Genomic DNA, 24,216 nt, shown 5'->3' with positions numbered 1-24,216 from the left:
AGCTAAGGTGAATTGGCATCCACAAGGAGGAACAGCATCTCTTTGGTGCTACATTCTCTACTGCTCTACTGCATTGTCCCTCTTGGCTTTTCAAAAGCAAGGACTTCTGGTTTGCACATAACATTAAACCGTGGTTTATTAAACTATGGTTTGTTGTTGACTTACAAACCTAGGTTTGTTTTGATTATGGTTTGACATTATGTGTGAACCGAGCACCCTTTCTCAAACGTGATTTGTTGATTACCTCAGTCCAGCCAATCACTAAACTACAAAGGCACATGACATGTCACATGAAACAAAACAAACCATACATAAATATGAATTTCAGAAGAAACTACAACAGAGCAATAGTTACAGCACAATTCTATGCATATGTACGCCTAAGTAAGTCCCACTCTCGGGTCAGTGCATATTATTTCAGTCTTAGGCTCCATTTGCACAATACATTTGAAGCAGGATAATGCCACTTTAACCAGTCATGACTTCCCCCAAAGAATCATGGGAACTGTAGTTTAAGAGTGTTGAGACCCCTATTTCCCTTTTTAAAAACTACAGTTCCCAGAGGGAGCCCTATTTAAGGGACCTCTATTTCCCCTCAAAAAACTACAGTTCTCTGAGAAGAGGGGTTGTTAACCCACTCTGGGAACTGTAGTTCTCTGAGGGAAATAGGAGTCTCCTAACAACTCTCAGCACCCTTAACAAACTACAGTTCCCAGGATCATTTGGGGGAAGCCATGACAGTTTAAAGTGGTACAATACTGCTTTAAATGTATAGTGCAGATGGTGCCTTTGGCTACATAAAAAGTTAAATTAAAAATATTCATTAAAATGTAGGGTTTGTTTTTTTAATAAAAAATGTCTTCTCAAACTTCGCTATCATCTTGATAAAGTGCCTTCTCTTCATTTATTTTCTTTCTCTTCCACCCCATAAAGGAAATAAAAAGTAATGTGAAAGACGTCATGCGGGGTGGGGTGAGGGGAATCCAGATACAGTGGTACCTCGGGTTAAGTACTTAATTTGTTCTGGAGGTCCGTTCTTAACCTGAAACTGTTCTTGACCTGAAGCACCACTTTAGCCAATGGGGTCTCCTGCTGCCGCCACACGATGTCTGTTCTCATCCTGAAGCAAAGTTCTTAACCCAAGGTAATATTTCTGGGTTAGCGGAGTCTGTAACCTGAAGCGTATGTAACCTGAAGTGTATGTAACCTGAGGTACCATTGTATTAAACAATGAGTCAGCACTTTTTTCCCTTAACCCTCCACTGTAACTACAAGTCTGCCTCACAGGAACGAAGTATGGCTGTGGAATTGGAGGCTGCGGGGCTTGCACAGTGATGATATCGACATACAACCCAGACACCAAGAAGATACGGTATCCTTAAGGAATGGAAAGGATAACAGCACCAAAACTTGATGTCATTTTTTAAAAAAAAATCACTTGCCATATATGGCTTTCCCACAATAACCACAGGAATTGTTGTTTGATCTGACAGCTGAGAAGAGCATCTGTCAGAAATGTGCAAAAAAGACCTGCTGGATACCTAGAGGCTGTCAGCCTCCATTTTAACTTGCTTCAGACTCCATTTTGCCTCCATTTTAACTTGCTTCAGACTCGACTGTGGTACCGACAGGGGACAGGGAAGGGAGCAGGGGGTGATGAGCGGCAAACTCTGAAGGGAAGAGGAGTATTGGCGGCTGAAATATACTCAAAGTCGAGAGTGGATTTCATACTCTTTATTCAGCTCCTAGTGGTGAGGAGGAATGAATGTCCCCTCAAAGTATCTGCTTTATATACATTATTTACACAATGGGCTGCACGTGATTGGCCAATTCCGGAATTCTCCTGTAGGCCAATCAGGTTGTGGATTCACTTCCATCTGGAGCCAGATTGGGTGGCTCCTGCAGACCAATCATACTGCTGCATTGTTCTAGGACCAATCAGACTGATGCATTTTGGATCCTATTCAACTCAGTACATAACAGCGGCCATGAAGGGTTAAGGGCCCTGCAGGGCGTAATTTTTCTCCTCAGAACATCAAGGCCCTGCTCAACTAGGCTGCTGCCATGGACAGAATTTAACTTTGCTCCCCCATGCGAGTTTTTGAGGGGTGATTGCGGTCCTTCCTCAGCACTTTACCTGTGTACATGCCATACCTTTAAAACCCATTCCAAGCACCTTGTTTCCCTCAAAGAATTCTGGGCCCTGTAGCTTGTTAAGGACGGTGGTGAATTGCAACTCTGTGAGGGCCCAGAATCCTTTGAGGGAAACGATGTGTTTTGAATGCGCTTCTAAGTTAAAGGGTGTGCATGGCTTCAGGGGTCCTCCGTTTGGGTGTTGGGCCCTCAGATGTTGTTGGACTAGAACAGGGGTCAGCAAGCTTTACCGGCCATGGGCTGGATCACTCCCACGGAGATCGTCGGTGCGCCGGACTGGAGCAGCGCGATGCCGGAAATTGCATCTGCGCATGTCCATGGCGCCAGAAATTGCTTCTGCGCATGCCCAGATGCTGGAAATCGCACCTGCACAGGATTTGCCTGCGGACTTGCTGAGCAAGCAGCTCGGTTTGCGGGCAGCTTGTGGGCCGGCAAAATGGTCTTCGTGGGCTGCATCCGGCTCCTGGGCTGTCAACATTTCCCTTTTATAAAGGGAAATTCCCTTATTCCGAATAGGATTTTTCTTTTAAAAAAGGGAAAAGTTGACAGCTATTACATTGCTGAACCCTGGACTAGAACTTCCATCATCCATGCTGACTGAGGATGATGGAATTGTAGTCTACTAACACCCGGGGCACCCAAGGAAGGTTGAAGAAGACCAGCTCTACGTCACTGTCACACCTTTCAATTGATATACATAGGTTAATGGAGAATGCAGTTTGGGAAAGAATGGGTTGGGGTGGGGAGCAACCATTTCGAGTTCTGGTGTCCAGTGCTGCATATTGGACTGTGCTAGCCCCGAGACCATCCATGGCTAAAAATAGCCCTAGTGGGTTGGAAAAACGTGATTTAGTCTTCAAAATTCTCCTTTACATTTCAAAGACATTATCCAGCCAACTCGTGCCTGCTTCCATTATGCCAGTTGTATGGCGCTGCAGTAACTACCGTAGAAGGAGTTGGAACTACAAAAACCAAGCTCCATCCCATTCAGGTGAGAGTAAAATAAGAGATGTTGCCCAAGTTCACTTTGCCCGAGTTTCAGAATATGTAAAAAGCCTGGTGGCCTGTATTGCTTGCCTCTGGTCCAAGGCAAGCACTGCAGCCCCATTGTTCTTCTTGGGCCAGTTTGGGTTTGGACAATCTGGAGGAGAGCTTCTAAATAATAATAATTATTATTTATATGACGCCCATCTGAATGGGTTTCTCCAGCCACTCTAGACGGGTTCCAACAAATTAAAACACATCCCTACTGTCTCATCTCTCACCCATCCTCACTTTTCCCTCTCCGTTCCTCTTATCCGGCTGTTGGCGTTACAGCCTTCCTTCCCTCCCACCCTCCTTCCGTTGGCATGTGTGCCAGCGACCCTGGGGAAATTGCATTTCCCTGCAAAAAAAAGGGAAGGAAGAAGAAATCTGCTGCTGCCATAATATCTGCCACAGCAGCCAAAACAGAAAATAGGAGATGGAACTTGGGGAATGATTGGGACCCTGTTATGCTATCAATGACTTCACCAAGGGTATGGCAGGATCTGAAACAGATTGCAACCAAGCTGCTTTCTTCTTCCTGTTGTTGTTATTATTATTATTATTATTAGTAGTAGTAGTAGTAACAGTAGTTGTCATGGTGTCAGTAGCAGAGCCAAATTATGAATCAAGCTTTTGAGAATGGACCACCCATTTCTAGAACTTTTTTCTTTTTCTTTTTGGCCTGTGACTGTCTGGGACTTTGCCAGCTTGGTCACTGGCCCTCCTCCAAAAATGTCGCCAGCTAGGGACACGGGTGGCTCTGTGGGTTAAACCACAGAGCCTAGGATTTGCCAATCAGAAGGTCGGCGCTTCGAATCCCTGCGATGGGGTGAGCTCCCGTTGCTTGGTCCCTGCTCCTGCCAACCTAGCAATTCGAAAGCACGTAAAAGTGCAAGTAGGTAAATAGGTACCGCTCTGGCTGGAAGGTAAACGACGTTTCCGTGCGCTGCTCTGGTTCACCAGAAGCGGCTTAGTCATGCTGGCCACATGACCCGGAAGCTGTACGCCAGCTCCCTTGGCCAATAAAGCGAGATGAGCGCCGCAACCCCAGAGTTGGCCACGACTGGACCTAATGGTCAGGGGTCCCTTTACCTTTACGTTAGCTACAGATAGCATGGATATAGAAGGATGGGGAAAGCTTTTGCTTAATCCTTGTACAGCAGGCTGCTGTCAAATGGTGCCACCCCCTTTAAATGAGACTTAATGCTTCTGATTCAGCAAATTTTAATGGGGTGGGGGGCAGAGTTTGTTAGCAGGAGCCAGGACAGAGTGCCCCATGTCAAAGAACAAAAGCTACAATTGACACTTCAAAACTTCTCCTGCCGCTTCTGCCCTTTGCTACAGCCATGAATTTGGGCACAGGATGCATTTTTTAGTAACTTTACTGAGTAATAGTAATAATAAGGGGGCAAAGGAAATCAGGAAAAGGTAGGATGATACTCTAGAAGTCAATGTTTCTTTGTATGGACTATCCATTTAGATATGTATTATCATTCCAGGAAAGGCTTGCAAAGTGCCACGGTTCCCAGTGTGGCTTCTGCACTCCTGGGATGGTGATGTCTATGTATTCGCTCTTGAGAAATAACCCCGAACCTACCATGGATCAGATAACTGCGTGTCTGGATGGTAGGCTGGCTTTCTCAATATATTTCCCCCCCAAACTGATATATAAAAATTGTTGTTGTTTTTATTTGAATGTCTTGTAAAATTGCTTAGTTAAGAGTAGGGGTGGGGGAGAGAGTCAAATCAGTTCACATTTAAAGGAGAATTTACCTAATTCGCACTTTCTGAAACAATGCACAACCCGAAACACAGCCATCTTTTGAAATTCACGCTTCTCTGAATTTTGGAATGCAGTTCTCCAGTCAAGTGGCGTGTACAAAAATGCATGTACTGGAGTAAAGTATGCATAAAAATGTAATTATAAGTGAAGATAACATTTAAAAATGCATTATATTCAATAAAATTTCTTTGCAAAAATGTATATATTTAGGAGAAATTCATGCTTAAGCACTGATGAATTTTCACGGGGACTTAACAAAATAATAATCACAAACTGATGCTTAAATGCAGAACACGGAAAAATGGGAAAATGAGAAAATGGGTGGGACTGAAATTGACAAGTTTACCCATCCCTAGTTAGTAGCAGAACACTTACCATATACTTTTGTGTTGCTCTGTTGTTTGGTGTCGTCTGGTGCCTATGTGCTCTGAAGGACCATTTCTGAAATGCACATGCATTTTGCTGATGGCTCAGTAGGCTCAGCTTTGATCTATTTATCTCTGTCTGATCGTTCCTTCCAGGCAATTTGTGCCGTTGCACAGGATACAGACCTATAGTTGACAGCTTCAGTGCTTTCTCTCCGGTAAGGGAAACAAATAGAAAAAACAAATAATACTGTGTTAAAATTGCTATTTGTTGGTATACACAAAGGCACGGGGCACTTTTGACCCTTCGCCAAAGTGACGTGATAGAGGGATATAAAATTTTGCTTGGTCTCAGTGGTCAGGGCTCTCTCTCTGTCTCCCAGAGTCATCCCCAAAAGCTGAATGGTGGAAGATTAAGGGAAAGTGTGTATTATTCCCTCTTCACTACCACAATATGTGGAGATGGATGCCAACTTGGATGGCCTTAAGAAGGAATTAGGTAAAGTCACAGAGGATAAGGTTACCAATAGCTGCTAGTCATGATGGCTGTCTATCACCTCCAATACCATGCCTCTGGATGGTATTTAGTGAATATCACGGGTGGTGCTGTGGTCTAAACCAGTGTTTCCCAACCGGTGTTCCGCGGCACACTAGTGTGCCGCGAGACGTTGCCTGGTGTGCCGCGGGATGTTGCCTGGAGGGAGGCGGGGGCGGCGAGAGGCGGGGTGGCGGCGGCGAGGAGAGGTCTGCCTGCCTGGCTGCCTGCATGGCGCTGACGTCACGGGGCTGTAACGTGCCCCACATAGGCACACGCGGGGCGGCGAGCGAGCTCCCTCCCACATCCCATCGCCGCTCGCTTCGGCCGGCCTACTGGGCTGTCGCAGGCGGAAGGCCTGCGCATGCGCGAGGTTTTCGCGCCTTCGGGATTCCCTTCACGCCTTCCTCCTCCCGGCTCCTTGAGAGCGCGGGAAGCGGCAGCGTGAGACCAGCGTTGAGCCTGGTAGGTATTGCGCTTGCCAAGGCATTCATTTGGGAAATGAAAACTTGCAAAGCAAGCAACCAGTTCAATCTGAAGTACGTGTATGCTTAATATCCTGTAACTGAAACCTGTTCTGCCCCCTCCCCCACACTTGGTGCCATTTTCATCTACACATGCAGCAGAGTAAGTTGACCCAGAATAGTACCAATTCAGATGGCAGATGGGAGAATGACAGTGCTGAATGCTTTCCCATGTAGAACAGTCCCTGCAAATAAAAACCTAGCATATTTGGAAGAGGGATGCTAACCTAACCATTACCTTCTATGCTGTTACTATTTTTTTTAATATTTTTTTTACATAAGTAAAAAGTGACCTTTCCCCATCTGGCATGGTGGTGTGCCTCGAGATTTTTTTCATGAAACAAGTGTGCCTTTGCCCAAAAAAGGCTGGGAAACACTGGTCTAAACCACAGAGCCTAGGGCTTGCTGATCAGAAGGTCAGTGGTTCGAATCCCCACAATGGGGTGAGTTTCCATTGCTTGGTCCCTGCTCCTGCCAACCTAGCAGTTCGAAAGCACGTCAAGTGCAAGTAGATAAATAGGTACCACTCCAGCGGGAAGGTAAATGGCGTTTCCGTGCATTGCTCTGGTTCGCCAGAAGCGGCTTAGTCATGCTGGCCACATGACCCGGAAGCTGTCTGTGGACAAACGCCGGCTCCCTTGACCAGTAAAGCGAGATGAGAGCCGCAACCCCAGAGTCATCCGCGACTGGACTTAAGGGGCCTCTTTACCTTTACTTGTTGAGGAACATGAGTTGGAGGGTGCTTCTAGGGAGGGGTATATCTTGTAGAGCTGGTGCTCCTCACGCACACTTTTCAGAGTCTACCTAATGTCCTTGTCAGGCTCTCCTCATCTCCTCATCCCTGGTTAATCTGGATTTACCCTTTCTGGGAGAAATCTGGCAATGACCTGTTGGGGGGGGGCATTCCAGGATATGGTCTAAAGCAGACATAGGCAAACTCTAGCCCTCCAGATGTTCGGGACTACAATTCCCATCATCCCTGACCACTGGTCCTGTTAACTAGGGATGATGGGAATTGTAGTCCCAAACATCTAGAGGGCTGGAGTTTGCCTATGCCTGATCTAAAGGCACATGAAGCTACCATTTTACTGTAGCTAAGCAGTTCTGAATCTGTTCAGTGCTCGGTTGAGAGACTTCTTCAGAGCCATGTGGATGCCACTCGGGTTCCCTGATGGAAGAAAGGTAGGGTATTAATGTAAGAATATAAATACGACAAACATCTAAACACGTATTTTACAAGTGCAAACCTATGCATGTTTTCTCAAAAGTTCTCTTAGTATTTTCTAAGCCGCTTGATAGCCTTTGGGGCTAAAGGGCTGGGTGTAAATGCCACAAATAAAAATATAAAGGATCTGGCTGTGTTCCACAGGGCTTGCTTCACCTTGCAGCCTTAAAAACTTGTATGCATTGCTTGGAATGCGATAACCCTCTGAAGCACTATTGAATGAATTCTTTCTTTAGGAATCCTGCCCGCTGGCAGGGAGTGGGAAATGCTGCATGGATAAAGATGGGAAAGAGAAAAAAGGAAAAGAGAAAGAAGGGAAAGAGAAAGAAGGGAAAGAGAAAGAAGGGAAAGAGGAACACTCGTGTTCCAGAGAAGGAAACCGGGTAAGCGACCACTTTCTAATTCCCACATTTATCACACAATGATTGAACGTGTGTAATCTTTACACAAGTGCCAGTGAGTTTATCTTGGTGTTTAAAACTTCCACTTGAAGAAAGCCTTCACACCCTAGTGGAACATCCTTCCCTGACTTCAAACGGGGAATAGGAGAAACGAAGAATGGAAACAACACAACACAACAAACTAAAATGCTATAACTCAACAATGACAATTCATTGTTTGTAGTTACGTTTCAAAGGTATTCACTCAGTTAAGAATGGATACCAACTATTGGGGGTGGGCTAAGCTGCAGGGGGCCCTAACTCTGTGTACACTACGCTTATCTATAAATCTTCCATTACAGTTCCCCAGCCCTGCTTTACAGAGTCACATGAAGTCCGAGGAACCAGCAACAATAGAGAGAGATTTTACAAATATCCCAGAATGTGACTGAGCTCAGAAATACGTAGATGCCGATCCATCCTTCAAAGCACCATCTTGCCAGATGGGAGCAAGCTTCAGAGCAATCCCAGCCCTACTCTGAAAGGGAACATAATTTCCCAGAAAAATAGCAGTGTTTTGACAGAAAGTTGGCACCTGTCTGTCTCGAGCAACAATGGAGTGAACCTCCGGGGGTGAAGTTAGTAGCACTGAAGTGATCTCCCCGGGGCGCAAGCCTGAGCAGGGAGAATGCTGGGAAGTAATTAGTAGTAAATCTTTCTCCAACCCAGGAGTTTATTCAGGTCAACCCAGGATCACAGAGTTTCTACCCAGAGGAGAAACTGTAGTTCCACATTAAACAGTACAAAATGCCAGTTCACTGGAACTGCCAGAATTCCTCTGACGTTTAGTGAGAACTGGATCCATCTTTCAGACGCAGTGCAAGCTTAATGCGATTTTGCAAAGTTGTGGCAGGGAGGGTTGATGGTATTGTGTTCAAATGTTCCATGGCTGTGGGGCACCACACAACCTCCCCTCCTGTGCCTACCTTTCCAGGTGACAATTAGGTTTGAAAAAAGTCCCGCAGTGGCTCCTGCCAACAGTTTCTAAGCTTAATTGTCACACAGGAGAGTACTAGGGGTTGGAGTCACAGTATGGGAGAGGAGGATTAACGCTCCCTGTCTGCACTGATCGATACACCCCAAAATCCTACACACACAGGGAGTGCAATTTTACTTGCTAAATCATGCTTCAGAGGTCTAATGAGAGTCTCTGGAGCATTTGGTAATCCTAGAAGGGAGAAGCCAGATCTGTAAAACTTGGAACGTAAAAACATCGCTTTCAGAGGGTGAGGTGGCTTAGCTACCTTCTCATTCACCCAAGTTAAATCTTATTAGACTAGCTCTGACCTGCAGTGGGTATGTACACAGGACGTGTAACGTGATAGGTGAGTGGAAACATTTTCGGTTGTCAGCATTTCCCTCTACTCTTCTAATACTGTTTTGCAATAAGGCAAGTTTTGGCAAAGAGGATTTATGCCATCTTCATAATCCTTTCATCAGCTTTGTGATGAGTGTGAAGGTCAAGAATGGTTTAAATGGAGCTTGTGTTTCTTACACAACAGTGAAATATAATCACCACACCCTTGTGCAACATTGCAGAGGAAGCTCTAAACCTGCTTAACTATCTGGTTGTTTGCTAAGCAAAATCTTCAATTGGCAGTGGACTACTCTGTAAAGAGCTTTGGTTATTTGTGTTTTAAAATAAGGATTAATGCGATTTGAGGAGAAATGCTTTTCTAATGCGTTTACAAAGAAGAAGAAGAAGAAGAGTAGAGCATGTTATGTTCCAAATGATTAAATGATGGTGACATTGTCCAAACAAAGGTCATCCACAATGTGATTTTATATCCTATCAATCCCAATTTGAGGCCTGCTGAACATACGCCTGATCTGCATTGTCTATGGAGGTCTGCTTCACAACCAAATTGCTCACTTTTCTGAATCATGCAAATCCTTGTAATGTTTACAAAGCATCCCCTCAAAACCATCACCGAAGCACAGATCACCTCTAATGGCCACAGATGTGTTTGGGGATTTGTTGGTGCTTTTGTTGTTCATGAAGATCTGTGCCTTGGATCAATGGTTTTGACTTGCTCGTAAACACAAGATCTCTGTTGTTGTTGTTTTTTACTATGCTGCCTGCCATTGTAAGCTTTAATTTGACGTTGCAAATTCAGGAAGATCCATTTTAATTCTCCTGGGCCTGACTTTTGCCAATACTATTTTGAACAGCAAATATGTGTGTGACTGAGTTTTGTCTCCTTATGTCTGTATTTGGGTCCAAGGGGAGTGGGGAGAGAAGTAACCAGATGGGGGTGTCGCCTACAGCACTCCCTTAAAAAAACTTTAAATATGGGCTCATGGGCCCCACATTTTTGGCCACTGCTAGTGGTATATTATACCCTTCTTTCCCACTTCGCGTGCATGCTAATATTAAGCCTTCTTTTCTTTTCCTATAGATGTGCTCAGGTCTATGCAAGCCTGAAAGATTTCATCCCATTGACCCAACCCAGGATTATATATTTCCTCCTGAACTAATGGTAGGAGAAATTTGTTCGTGCCTGTTGTGAAGGAGTCTACAATAGACTGTATAAGTGTGTGTGTGTGTGTGTGTGTGTTTGCATATTGTTACAAAGTTTGCATGCCACCCCTAATATTTGCTGAGTGGTGGCAAGATTCCAGTGGGTTCTAAGCACTCACTCGGGGTTATGTTTCCCCATACAACCCTAACACACTTACCCGACCCTCACCTGCTTACCAGATCTCCCCTGAAAATGCATCCCTCCTTCACTGGGTTTGCCAGAAGGATGAATGGGTTATTTTCCCCAATTGCCTGCTCATCATGGACTTCAGTCCTCTTTGTTGTTGTTGTTTAGTCGTTTAGTTGTGTCCGACTCTTCGTGACCCCATGGACCAGAGCACGCCAGGCACTTCTGTCTTCCACTGCCTCCCGCAGTTTGGTCAAACTCATGTTGGTAGCTTCAAGAACACTCTCCAACCATCTCGTCCTCTGTCGTCCCCTTCTCCTTGTGCCCTCCATCTTTCCCAACATCAGGGTCTTTTCCAGGGAGTCTTCTCTTCTCATGAGGTGGCCAAGGTATTGGAGTCTCAGCTTCAGGATCTGTCCTTCCAGTGAGCAGTCAGGGCTGATTTCCTTAAGAATGGATAGGTTTGATCTTCTTGCAGCCCATGGGACTCTCAAGAGTCTCCTCCAGCACCATAATTCAAAAGCACCCATTCTTTGGCCATCAGCCTTCTTTATGGTCCAGCTCTCACTTCCATACATCACTACTGGGAAAACCATAGCTTTAACTATACGGACCTTTGTTGGCAAGGTGATGTCTCTACTCTAGTCCTCATTACTATAGTATAAAAAGACAGCAACTTCACATCTCTGTGAAGTTTTTCTATCGCTGCCACTTTGTCCCCCTTATCAACACTGTGGAAACTCTCTGAAAATTATTTTCTGGTTTTTTCTTACACACTTCTTTTTAAAGCCAGAAATTCTTGCAATTTTTAAATTACCGTAAATGTAATCTCCTCTGTGTTGTGGATGCACAAAACAACACCAACACAATAGTTTCTTACAAAGCTATCCTGGGAAGAGTGCTTAACACTTAACTGTAAGGTGTGGTTCAGGATTAAAGAGGGCTTGGTTCTCCCTGAAACAGCTATGTTTGCATTTTGTTCATCATTGTGCAATACTCTATCCATGTTGCTTTTCCTCACAGAGGTTGGCCGAAGAGAGCAAAGGAAAAACTCTGGTTTTCAATGGAGAGAGAACCACCTGGATTTCTCCCGTGTCTCTGCAAGAGCTTGTCAACCTGAAAGCCAACTACCCAGATGCACCTCTTGTTGTAGGAAATACAAGTGTAGGTATGTAAATGCAGCCCTGCTAATCAGCCCAGAGGTCACACAAATCATAGAATTGTGAATGGCTGTGGGTTAAACCACAGAGCCTAGGACTTGCCAGTCAGAAGGTCAGCGGTTCGAATCCCCGCAACGGGATGATCTTCCGTTGCTCGAACCCCGCTCCTGCCAACCTAACAGTTCGAAAGCACGTCAAAGTGCAAGTAGATAAATAGGTACCACTCTGGCAGGAAGGTAAACGGTATTTCTATGCACTGCTCTGGTTTGCCAGAAGCGACTTAGTCATGCTGGCCACATGACCCGGAAGCTGTACGCTGGCTCCCTTGGCCAATAAAGCGAGATGAGTGCCGCAACCCCAGAGTCGGCCACGACTGGAACTAATGGTCAGCGGTCCCTTTACCTTTACCTTTATGCCACTTTACCAGTCATGGTTTCCTCCAAATATTCTTTGGAACTGTAAAGCTGCAATTACCAGAACCATTAACAAACTACAGTCCCCAGCATTCTTTGGGAGAAGACATGTGCCTTGAAAATATAGTGCGGACGTGATCAAAGTGTGCATAGCATGAGGCAACATCTGCAAGGAAAGCTACTGAAAGTTTAAGATAAAATGAAGCTGCCAGCTTGACACCAAAACTTGACATACATCTATATACATGCATACGACTATATCTAGAGCAGGGGTCACCAACATGGTGCCCCCAGATGTATCAGATGACCAATGACCAGGGATAATGGGAGCTGTATGCCAGCAAGCATCTGGAGGGTAATGCACTGGCTATTCCTGGTCTAGGCAACTGACCGTATTAGTAATATCACTGGAAATAGAAGCCTGGTGTAGCAGTTGTCAATGTATTGAGTTGGTTCATGGATCACGCAGAACACTTCAGGCTAAATTTGGTGATATGAGGTGACTCTAATAGTGAGGAGACTGCTGTATGAAGCAGAATGGTGTGGCAGAATTCAGAATTGGTAGAATGGACTGTAATACTGTAGACGGCAGGTATGGAATCTGATTTTTGAATGCCTGCTGTGTAAAAAACAAAATCTCCCTGTACATACAAAATTAGCTCATTGGGGAGAAACATACAAGCTGATGTGCTAGGTTTAAACTTGCAGGGGGTGTGCGTTGTTTTTAGTGCATGAGGCTGTTAAAAATGTGATTCTAACCTAGTTTGAGGGACTGACTGGATGTGACAGATATAGAGTGTGCATTGATTGGAGCCAACACCTAGAGGCTGAGGTCCCTTTGCCCTCCCCCAATAAAATATTTGAGGGGGCTGGTGCCCCCAAAAGTTGTTTCTGCCACCTTGCTTGTAGTCCTGCTTTATCTTTCTGATATCTCATTGTGATTTTGTCCCTTTTAGGACTTGATATGAAACTTCTTTCTGTCTATCATCCCATTCTCCTTCATCCTACTAGGATCCCAGATCTGCATGTTACTGAAGTTGGAGACAACGGTACGTCTCTAAGCATTCACTGGGGCCAACATTGAGGATTAGTGTTTTAGCTCTTTGGTTGGCGATAAACTGTACTGAAGACAGAGAGCCAGTGTGGTGTAGTGGTTAAGAGCGGTAGTCTCGTAATCTGGGGAACCGGGTTCGCGTCTCCGCTCCTCCATATGCAGCTGCTGGGTGACCTTGGGCTAGTCACACTTCTCTGAAGTCTCTCAGCCCCACTCACCTCACAGAGTGTTTGTTGTGGGGGAAGAAGGGAAAGGAGAATGTTAGCCGCTTTGAGACTCCTTTGGGTAGTGATAAAGCGGGATATCAAATCCAAACTCTTCTTCTTCTTCTTCTTCTTCTTCTTCTTCTTCTGAATGTACTGTACTACAATGATAAACAGCGTATGCATTGCCAATATGAATATAGGCAAGCGATAATTCTTAACTCGTGGGCTTCACTGAATAAGGTATTGCCTTCATACGTTGAAGGATAGACCTATTGTCCCATAGCAATCATGGAACTAGTTGTGGCTAGCTTTAAAACAATATGGATTTCAATAGGACTCTGCCCTTATTGACTTTGGCTAGAGTGGGGCCATTGTGTCTGGATGGATGGATGCACACATCTTAGAGATACCATTTTCTCACCTATTATTTGCATACATATTTAGCAGGCAATGTTTCACCTGTTATTTTGACGTTATTTGCATGGTTTATAAGGCAGGAGATAATACAAACCCAAGATTCACTAGGATGAGGGAGTTAGGATCCTGTTTAGTCAGCTGGTTCCTAGTGCAACCAGGCTATGCTGGTGTGAGCCCCAGATCCTGGATCAGCTGGAGATCCCCTGGAATAAAACTCTCACCATGGATCAGCTAGCTCAGGTGAGACTGGTAGATCCTACTCTGGCAGAAACTCTGAAAAACAGGTGTTATTGGGTAGTTGTGGGAGGATTAATGGTGGATCCTAACTCCACTGAGCTCTGTCACATGACCTGGCAACCCGGCAGAACCTACGCCAGCAAAAAGGGTGTTGCAAACAAAACTTTATTTTAAAGGCTTGTTTCCACTCTCCCTGACTTAGGCTAGCTCAGCCAGCAGTAGAGCTGCTCCTGAACAGAGTTTGAAATAGAGGTAATTTACACTTGCCTAGCTTTAGCTGATGTATATTCCACTGGCTTAGTAAATTCCTCCAACTATGTCTGGCTTCAACCCTATACATGCTCACCTGGGGGCAAGCCCCACTTAACCCATTTGGATTTACTACTCAGTAGACACGCGGGTGGCACTGTGGGTTAAACCACAGAGCCTAGAACTTGCCGATCAGAAGGTCGGCGGTTCGAATCCCTGCGACAGGGTGAGCTCCCGTTGCTCGGTCCCTGCTCCTGCCAACCTAGCAGTTCGAAAGCACGTCAGAGTGCAAGTAGATAAATAGGTACCGCTCTGGCAGGAAGGTAAACGGCGTTTCTGTGCGCTGCTCTGGTTCACCAGAAGCGGCTTAGTCATGCTGGCCACATGACCCGGAAGCTGTACGCCGGCTCCCTCAGCCAATAAAGCGAGATGAGCGCCGCAACCCCAGAGTCAGTCATGACTGGACCTGATGGTCAGGGGTCCCTTTACCTTTACCTTTAGACATGCACTGGATTGCATATACAGTGGTACCTCGGGTTACAGACGCTTCAGGTTACAGGTGCTTCAGGTTACAGACTCCGCTAACCCAGAAATAGTACCTCGGGTTAAGAACTTTGCTTCAGGATGAGAACAGAAATCATGCTCCGGCGGCAGCGGGAGGCCCCATTAGCTAAACTGGTGCTTCAGGTTAAGAACAGTTTCAGGTTAAGAATGGACCTCCAGAACAAATTAAGTTCTTAACCCGAGGTACCACTTTATCAGTTATTTGCTGCCCCTTATCATGACAAACACCAACTCTGCCTGCGGACTGTGTGGCTCTTTAAAAATGCTCATTTGTGCTCTCCCCATCCCCCTTGTGAAAATTACTTGGTTCCAGGGATCTTGATCGGTGCAGCAGTCCATCTTGCCCAACTGAGGGACTTCCTATTAACCATCGTCCCAGAACTCCCAATGGAAAAATCAAAGATTTATGGTGTGCTGTTGAAGCAACTGAGGACCCTTGCTGGAGAACAAATTAGGAATTTGGCGGTAGGTTTCCCACTTTGCTTCCTTTGACCAGGTACAGATAACAACAACAACAACAACAACAATAATAATAAATAAAAATAAATTTATTATTTATACCCCGCCCATCTGGCTGGGTCCCCCCAGCCACTCTGGGCGGCTTCCAACAAAACACTAAAATACAATAACCTATTAAACATCAAAAGCTTCCCTAAACAGGGCTGTCTTCTAAAAGTTTGGTAGTTATTTTTCTCTTTGACATCTGGTGGGAGGGCGTTCCACAGGGTGGGTGCCACTAATAATGATGATGATGATGATGATGATGATGATGATGATGATGATAATAATAATAATAATAATAATAATAATAATAAATTTTATTTATATCCCGCCCTCCCTAGCCGAAGCCGGGCTCAGGGCGGCTAACAACAATAAAACAGTACAAAAGTACAGCACAAACAAACACTCTAAAATCATTCATTATAAAATTAATTCAAATCAAGCCACTGGCAACCATTGGGCCAGAGCTCCGCGAAGATTGCGGAGATTTCTTGGTTATATGTATTTCTTGGTTATATGTATTTTCTTTTTCTTTTGTATTTTCTTTTGTTGTAAATATGTATGTTTTCTAATTTGTACTTAATAAAATTTAAAAAAAACAAAAAAACACAAAAAAACAAAAAGTCCCAACTCTCTTACTGACAACAAGTCAGTGGAAAGATTTGCAAGTCTCTTATTTTAAGGGACAAAGGGAAGCACTCAAATGCCTCATTAGTACCAAGGCACACAGAGCAGTCACATCCCATAAGAGTTATATATCCCATTGATGTTGTCTCTACATCATTTTCCTCTGTTGTTAATCTCAGTTTTCCAAAGCCGGTTTTCATTTTAAAAAGTAAGGAAAACAAGACATGCATAGTTTGTCCGTCCCCACCACTCTCCTGTTTAAATAAATAATGATTTTTAAAACATTGCTGGCTTAAGATCCAGGGCTTGAATCCAGCTGCATACACAATATACCGTATTTTTTGCTCTATAGGACGCACCGGACCATAGGATGCACCAGACCATAGGAGGGGGAGAACAGGAAAAAAAATAATCTCCCCCTCTCTGCTCAGCGCCCCTTCAGCGAAGCGGCAGGAGAAATGGAGCCCCTTCCATTTCTCCTCCCGCTTCGCTGAAGGGGCGCTGCGCAGAGAGGGGAAACTGTGCAGCGCCTCTCCAGTGAAGCGGAGCCTGGAGAGCAAGAGGGATCGGTGTGCACTGACCCCTCTTGCTCTCCAGGCTTCAGGCAGAACTCCTGCTGCGCTCGGAAGGCTTGCGGATAGCTGCCTGAAGCCCTCGGAGCACAGCCTTTGAAGCCTCCGCAGAGCAGCGGGGTGAAGGCATCCATCTGCCCTGCGGAGGCTTTGTGCAGCCATCCCCAAGTTAGCGCAGCGCTCCGTCTCCCTGTTCTGCCTTTGGGCTTAGCTGTGCAGCCTGCATTCACTCTATAGGACGCACACACATTTCCCCTTAATTTTTGGAGGGGGAAAAGTGCGTCCTATAGAGCGAAAAATACGATACCTCTAAAACACATGCTAAGCATATATCCCTCTTCAAAGAATTCTGGGCACTGGAGTTTGTTAAGGGACACTAGGAATTGTAACTCTGTGACCAGCAAACTACAGCGCCCAGAATCCTTTGAGAGGGAAAATTGAGTTGTTGTTTTTTAACCATTTGAAGGGTTTTGTTTTTTGTTTTTACAATCAAGCAGTGTATAAATTTTAAGAAATAATAAATAAAGGATATAATTAATGATAATATAGGTATACCCAATTTAGTAGTAGTAACAGTGATATCATTGTCCATTAGTCTTTAGGAGGACATATTGTGAGCAGAGGGTCAACCTGGGATCTGAACCCCGTCCTGGCTGCTGGGAATGCGCTTCTCAATCTGGTATCAATAGGTAAAAGGCAATGTCTCCGGTTGCATACATTTCTGCACTGGGTGTTGTTGTTTAGTCATTTAGTCGTGTCCAACTCTTCGTGACCCCTTGGACCAGAGCACGCCAGGCACTTCTGTCTTCCACTGCCTCCCACAGTTTGGTCAGACTCATGTTTGTGGCTTCGAGAACACTGTCCAACCATCTCGTCCTCTGTTGTCCCCTTCTCCTTGTGCCCTCCATCTTTCCCAACATCAGGGTCTTTTCCAGGGAGTCTTCTCTTCTCATGAGGTGGCCAAAGTCTTGGAGCCTCAGCTTCAGGATCTGTCCTTCCAGTGAGCACTCAGGGCTGATTTCCTTCAGAATGGATGCATTTGATCTTCTTGCAGTCCATGGGACTCTCAAGAGTCTCCTCCAGCACCAGAATTCAAAAGCATCAATTCTTTGGCGATCAGCCTTCTTTATGGTCCAGCTCTCACTTCCATACATCACTACTGGGAAAACCATGGCTTTAACTACACGGACCTTCCTAGTCAGTTGATTCGCTCACCATTTGTATTTGTAACTGTTATTTCATTGTGTACATTTAGTTTGATAAAAATGTACACAATGAAATAACAGTTACAAATACAAATGGTGAGCGAATCAACTGACTAGGAACTTTTTCTGCTCTTATAAACTGTTAATAAGAAAGCTTTAGACACTTTGATCAACAGTAACATAGCATCTAGTACAGTAAGTATTTTCCAATGATTTATTGGTAAACATAGATCCTATATTCTAGGGCAGGGGTCAGCAAACTTTTTCAGCAGTGGGCTGGTCCACTGTCTCTCAAAACTTGTGGGGGGCCAGACTATATTTTTTTGGGTGGGGGGAGGAAATGAACAAATTCCTATGCCCCGCAAATAACCCAGGGATGCTTTTTAAATAAAAGCACACATTCTACTCATGTAAAAACACACTGATTCCCGGACCATCCATGGGTTGGATTTAGAAGGCGATTGGGCTGGATCCGGCCTGCGGGCCTTAGTTTACCTACCCATGTTCTAGGGACTGTGAACTACCTGTTTCTTGATTGAGCTGAGAATTACCATATTTTTCGCTCCATAGGGTGCACCGGACCATAGGGCGCACCTAGTTTTTAGGGGGGGAATAAAGGGCGGGAAATTATTCCTCCCCCAGCCCCAAAGAGCAAAGAAGCCAAGGCTGGATCCATCCCACTGGCTGTCTTGGCTTCCTTGTTAGCCACGCGCAACCTCTCCAGCCGGGAGAGTCTGCGCGCGGCTTCGCTTTTAGCCGCGGGGCTGGGTCGGGGGAAGCTGGGTCGGGGGATAGCTGCCTGAAGCCCCAGAAGTGCAGCGGGAGTTGGCGCTGTGCTCCCTGGGCTTCAGGCTGTAGGCTGCTATCTGCAAGCCTTTGGAGTGCTCCGAAGGCTTGCGGATAGCTGCCTGAAGCCTGAAGAGCGAGAGGGGTCAGTGTGCACTGACCCCTCTCGCTCTCCAGGCTTCAGCGAAAGCCTGCATTCGCTCCATAGGACGCACACACATTTCCCTTCATTTTTGGAGGGGGAAAAGTGCGTCCTATAGAGCGAAAAATACGGTATTAGGAGACCCCTATCAGAGCTATCACCTTTAACAAACTACAGCTCCCAGGATACTTTAGGGAAGCCGTGGCTGTTAAAGCGGTACAAGAATGCTTTAAATGGATGGTGTGGATGTGATTCAATTTCATAATAGTAGGGAGGGGGTGGGAATAAAATCATGTCCTAATATCAGAAGTCATTGGGAGACTGCAGAATCCTTACTCTCCTTCCCCGTTTTGCTCTTATGACTATGATGAGAGAGAGAGGAAACCTACTAACTGATGTTCTGTTACAATGGCAAAATGCAGGGTGGTGTATTATTACATGAAGTCTATGATATATAATATTGCCCAGGAAGACAATATATAATAATAAACAAGTGGAAGTCCATTGTATTTATCAACGACAAATGCCAACTGACAAGTGTGCAGGTTTGATCTTGCAAAGTTCTGAGCAATACTACCTTGGCTACAAATTGGGAGCATCTGAAATGGCTAGAATTATTTATAGCTGTCAGCACCCTTCATACAAACGTTTCTGTTGGGTAAATCAGCCGTTGAAGAGGGCCAGTTCTGCCTCAGAGCTTGAATAGATGCAGGGGTAATTTTCTCTTGCATGGGACAGATAAAATCAGTATCTGTTAGGAGCTCATTCTCTAAAGACTATTGTTTCCTCTATCAGATGGATCACGGCAGATTCCCTTGAATGATGAATTCCTTGCAGGCTTGCCACAGGCAGACCTTTCACCAAGAGAGGTCATAGTCTCTGTTTTTATCCCTTTCTCCAAGGAAGTAAGTTGTGTGTTTGTTTGTTTGTTTGTTTGTTTGTTTGTTTGTTTGTTTGTTTGTTTGTGTCTGTATGTTTTCCTCCCCACCCCTCCAAACACAAGATGCTTTCTGCACCATGGAACACTTACGTTGGGCAAGACAATATTTGTATCAAAATCTCAACATAAATTAGTCCATGCAGGTCCATAAATGACACGTCAACACATTGCTGGAGAGAGAGGCAACATATTTCCAAATATTCATCTACCAGTAAAAAATCACATGTAAATTACCTAGGGATTGGTGAAAGACACATTGCTCCCTGTTGCTCATTTATTTGTTTATTATATTTATCATCTGGTTTTCAGTTAGAAAATTGACACCTCAAATAGCCTACACCGTATAACAATTAAAATCCTACACAAATTTCGCAAACAGGACAAAATAGTCATACTTCACTAAATCAATATGCCAATACATAAAAGGCATGCATTGAAAACAGTCAATAAAGCTGCATTTACCGGTAATAAAATGGGTGATCTTCTCCAAATATATTCAGGGGTCTGGGAACAGAGAGACCAACATTTTTTAAAAAAATTGTAACTCTTGAGTCCCTTTCGCTCTCACTTGGATTCAACCTTCCGACTCTACAATTCTATGATTCCATGATTCTATATTAGCTCTGGAAAGTTCAGATCAGTTTATTTCTTACTAGAATTTGCATATAACAAATTCCTCTAGCATGTCTCGATGTGCACACTCATTAACTTTTGTCCCACTGGGCACATAGGTATTGCAGGTTTCTGAAGAACTACAAAAATATGCTAAACCTGTGAGCAGTGTTGATTGCATATGTGCCATGGGGAGTAATATTTCCTTCACTAGTAAGCAGCCACAGTGCCGTCCCCATCTCTCTTGAGCAGCTTTCCTCAACCTGATGCCCTTGAGATGTTGGACTACAACTCTCATCCCTCACCAGGCTGGTGCTGATGGGAACTGTAGACCAAAACATCTGGAGACTGGGAAAGGCTGCTGTAGATGAATGATATCCAGATTTCTTGGATGGCTGAATGGCCCATGTGATGCCAGAGTTATCAACTCCCTTCTTTAATCCACTCCTATACAGCAAGAATAAAACAACAACCAAGTGAGGTTGAGTTTGATAGGAAGTATAGTTTATATCAGGCATCTCCAACTCCCAAGAAACAGTGATCTACTCCCACTAAAAAAAAACAACTGGTAATGATCTACCTATTGTCATTGCCAAGAGTTGTTGATCTTTTTTTGGGAAGGGGTGGTCAGAGTTGTTGAGCAATCTACCTGGAACACCCCTGCGATCTACCGGTAGATCATAATCTACCATGCCTTTAAATACATGGATATTAACAACCAACCACATGTGCATTGGGACGCGGGTGCCTAGGACTTGCTGATCAGAAGGTCGGCGGTTTGAATCCCTGTGACGGAGTGTGAGCTCCCGTTGCTCGGTCCCTGCTCCTGCCAACCTAGCAGTTCAAAAGCACGTCAAAGTGCAAGTAGATAAATAGGTACCACTCTGGCAGGAAGGTAAACGGCATTTCCGTGCGCTGTTCTGGTTTGCCAGAAGCGACTTTGTCATGCTGTCCACATGACCTGGAAGCTGTACACCGGCTCCCTCGACCAATAAAGCGAGATGAGCGCCGCAACCCCAGAGTCGGTCACGACTGGACCTAATGGTCAGGGGTCCCTTTACCTTTTTACATGTGCATTGCCCTATGTATACATGAGCTAGGATGGCAACATCTTCCCAGCGAGTTTATGATGTAGTCTATTGTTTGGCACATATATGTATGATGATTGAAGGTGACAATCTGTCAGGGTGAAATTACACATTACATTGTTCACATGCCTTTAAAAAGCATTCTTAAACTGGCCACTTCTATTTTGAAGAAAATCAATTTTGGGACTCCAGTCTGGAATAGATCCTTGATCTAGATCAGGGCCCTGCAATGTCCCACAACAAAATTCTCCCCTGTCAGCTGTTTTACTCCTGAATGTGTTTCTTGTAGTAAACTGTACACATTTAAGGGCAAACAGTTGCCTGTGAAGAGAGCGGTTTTCAGAGGGAAACAGGAGCAGGGCCCAGATTGGGAACACATTCCAGACTGAAGCTTTGCACATGTTATTTCCTTCCAAAATAAAAGTGGCAAGGGTAACTACACTTTTTTATAAAAACCACGAATAATGTAACATGTAATTTGACCCTTACTGACTGTTTCACGGAAGGCTCTTTACGTATAATGTCACCCTACAGCTACTAGCATGATGAGGGCAGTAAAATAACCCAATTTCTCCTTCTTGCATCTGCCAGGATGAATTTGTGTCAGCATTCCGGCAGGCTGAGCGACGAAAAAATGCATTGTCTGTGACAAATTCTTCAATGAGAGTCCTTTTCCAACCAGGCACTGGTGTCATCGAGGACATGGCTATTTTATATGGTGGCATTGGTCCTACCACAGTGAGCGCAAGAAATACCTGTCAGAAGCTCATTGGAAGGTACATTGACTGTACCATTTCACATTATATAGGAATAGCTGTTTCTTGCTTTTGGAGGAGTTTGGGGCAGAATCTAGAAGCTAGGAAAATTAAACTCTCTCTGTACTTAAACCTTGTCTGCAAGTAGTAATGAAAAACTTTTTTATTAAAAAAAGGTGGGCAAATGTCTTCATTTCAAAATTGTTTTATATCATGTCAGAATGCTGCTCTTAGAAACTAACAAACAAAAGCACCTCTCCAACATTTCACCAAACCACGCTGGAGTGGAAGTGGAGAAGAATTGCAATTTCTGTGAATATGAATTTGGGATAAAATTTAAGAGCACAATTATACATATCAGTTTTCTAGGATTTTCTTTCATTCTGTGGTTCCCGGGAATTGCGGGACTAGATGTCATGTAATTCAGTTCCCTGAACTGCGGCAAGATCATTCAATCATTTTTTCATTTATTACCCAACCTTCTCCCTAAGGTTCCAGGGCAGGTTACAACATGAAAACACCATGTTAAATAAAACAAAACCTTCCACACTCTTATGTATTTGGGTTAAGATTTAGGGAAGTTTTTAATATTTAATGCTGTATTGTTTTAAACACTCAATTGGGAGCTGCCTGGAGTGGCTGAGGAAAGTCAGCCAGATGGGTGGGGTATAAATTATTATTATTATTATTATTATTATTATTATTATTATTATTATTATGACACAAATCTTAACTTCATCATTCCTTATTAGTCAAGTCATGACCTATGTACATCTTCATATCCTGCTTGTGAGTTTCTCAAGGCATCTTATCTGACTGGTCACTGTTAGAAACTGATTGTTCTGATCAACGACTTTAAGTGTTTTATCCATATGTTCCTAATGCACACTGTGGATGATGTAGGCTGGGTCACCAGCACCAATGTCCTGTTCTTCCATGTTAAAATTAGCTGTGACTGGTTCATATTATGCAATCTATTTTCCCACCATAGAAAGGACCAATTTTGAATAATATTATTTATCAGTTCCTGAGAAACCTGAAATGAAATCCCATCTGTTGAGTTTTCTTGTGGCAAACTCAAGTCACTTTAATAAACGCATTTGGAAACCTTTTTCTCCTCACCCCTTCAAAACTCTGCATATACATATCTATCGTTTGCTAAAATAAACTTATTTGGTTGTATTATTTCTCCCCCCAGCAACTGGGATGAAGAGATGCTGAATGAAGCTTGCAGGCTAATTCTTGAAGAAATTATCCTCTCTCCTTCAGCCCCGGGTGCAAAAGTGGAATACAGACGAACTCTGCTTGTCAGCTTCTTCTTCAGATTTTATCTGCAAGTGCTACAAGGTTTAAAGAACATGGTAAATAACACCCCAAAGAACAAAGCAGGGCAATAACTTTAAGAATGTCACAAAATGGCGCCCAAGCCTTCAGGCTTCTCCAGAGCTCTTCATCAGGCTGGGTATTAAGCAAAGGGGGGGGGGGATGAGAGAAAATAATAATCACCCTTCCTATTTGAGCCTTATACCTTTCCACTTTAGTCTCCAGCAACTCTTCACTCAGTTCCCAAAAGCTATGTGGTATGGGAAATAGCTCTGCTGTAAATCAAGCCAATATTAAAGGCACAAGAGCAAGTCTGGCCTTATTTTTGGGGTAAGCAGTTAGTAACTTAGCTAGGTACATATTCACATGGTGCTTATGGCACACATGCCTCTGAATACAAATGGCTTGCAACACATATAAGAGGGTGCTATTGTCTTGCCTACTTTCCATAGGCACTCAGTTGACCACTATGAGAACAGAATTCTGGACCAGATGGACCTTTCGTCTGATCCAAGAAGGCTTCTCTTGTGTTCACTATAGGTGGATAAGAAATAAACTATCCCTCCTCTTAAAAACAATGTTCCTCCTACTTTCCTGCCTCTACCAAAGATCATTGTTTCCATTAACAATTTTTACACACCGTTTTTTCTGCACCTATGTAGAAA

At 44.3% G+C, this 24,216-nt stretch overlaps 1 protein-coding gene across 2 annotated transcripts in view; it reads left to right on the top strand.

Moving 5' to 3' along the window:
* The window catches only part of LOC114607773 (aldehyde oxidase 3-like), a 71,392-nt gene that overhangs the window by 5,569 nt on the left and 41,607 nt on the right, over positions 1-24,216 (top strand). The window contains exons 3-15 of one of the 2 annotated variants that reach the window (XM_028751214.2): positions 1,276-1,372; positions 3,037-3,145; positions 4,680-4,806; positions 5,485-5,546; positions 7,849-7,995; positions 10,452-10,532; positions 11,724-11,868; positions 13,230-13,322; positions 15,314-15,465; positions 17,296-17,389; positions 19,629-19,738; positions 22,065-22,249; positions 23,427-23,589. In XM_028751214.2, the coding sequence (XP_028607047.2) occupies positions 1,276-1,372; positions 3,037-3,145; positions 4,680-4,806; positions 5,485-5,546; positions 7,849-7,995; positions 10,452-10,532; positions 11,724-11,868; positions 13,230-13,322; positions 15,314-15,465; positions 17,296-17,389; positions 19,629-19,738; positions 22,065-22,249; positions 23,427-23,589 (1,565 nt within the window). Of the gene's footprint in view, positions 1-1,275; positions 1,373-1,503; positions 2,142-3,036; positions 3,146-4,679; positions 4,807-5,484; positions 5,547-7,848; positions 7,996-10,451; positions 10,533-11,723; positions 11,869-13,229; positions 13,323-15,313; positions 15,466-17,295; positions 17,390-19,628; positions 19,739-22,064; positions 22,250-23,426; positions 23,590-24,216 lie in introns of those variants that run through there. The other variant, XM_028751222.2, reaches the window with a different exon arrangement.

The sequence above is a fragment of the Podarcis muralis genome, chromosome 1 (genome assembly GCF_964188315.1).
Source record: "Podarcis muralis chromosome 1, rPodMur119.hap1.1, whole genome shotgun sequence".
NCBI classification, from domain to species: domain Eukaryota; kingdom Metazoa; phylum Chordata; class Lepidosauria; order Squamata; family Lacertidae; genus Podarcis; species Podarcis muralis.
This window is presented reverse-complemented; position numbering and strand designations above follow the sequence as displayed.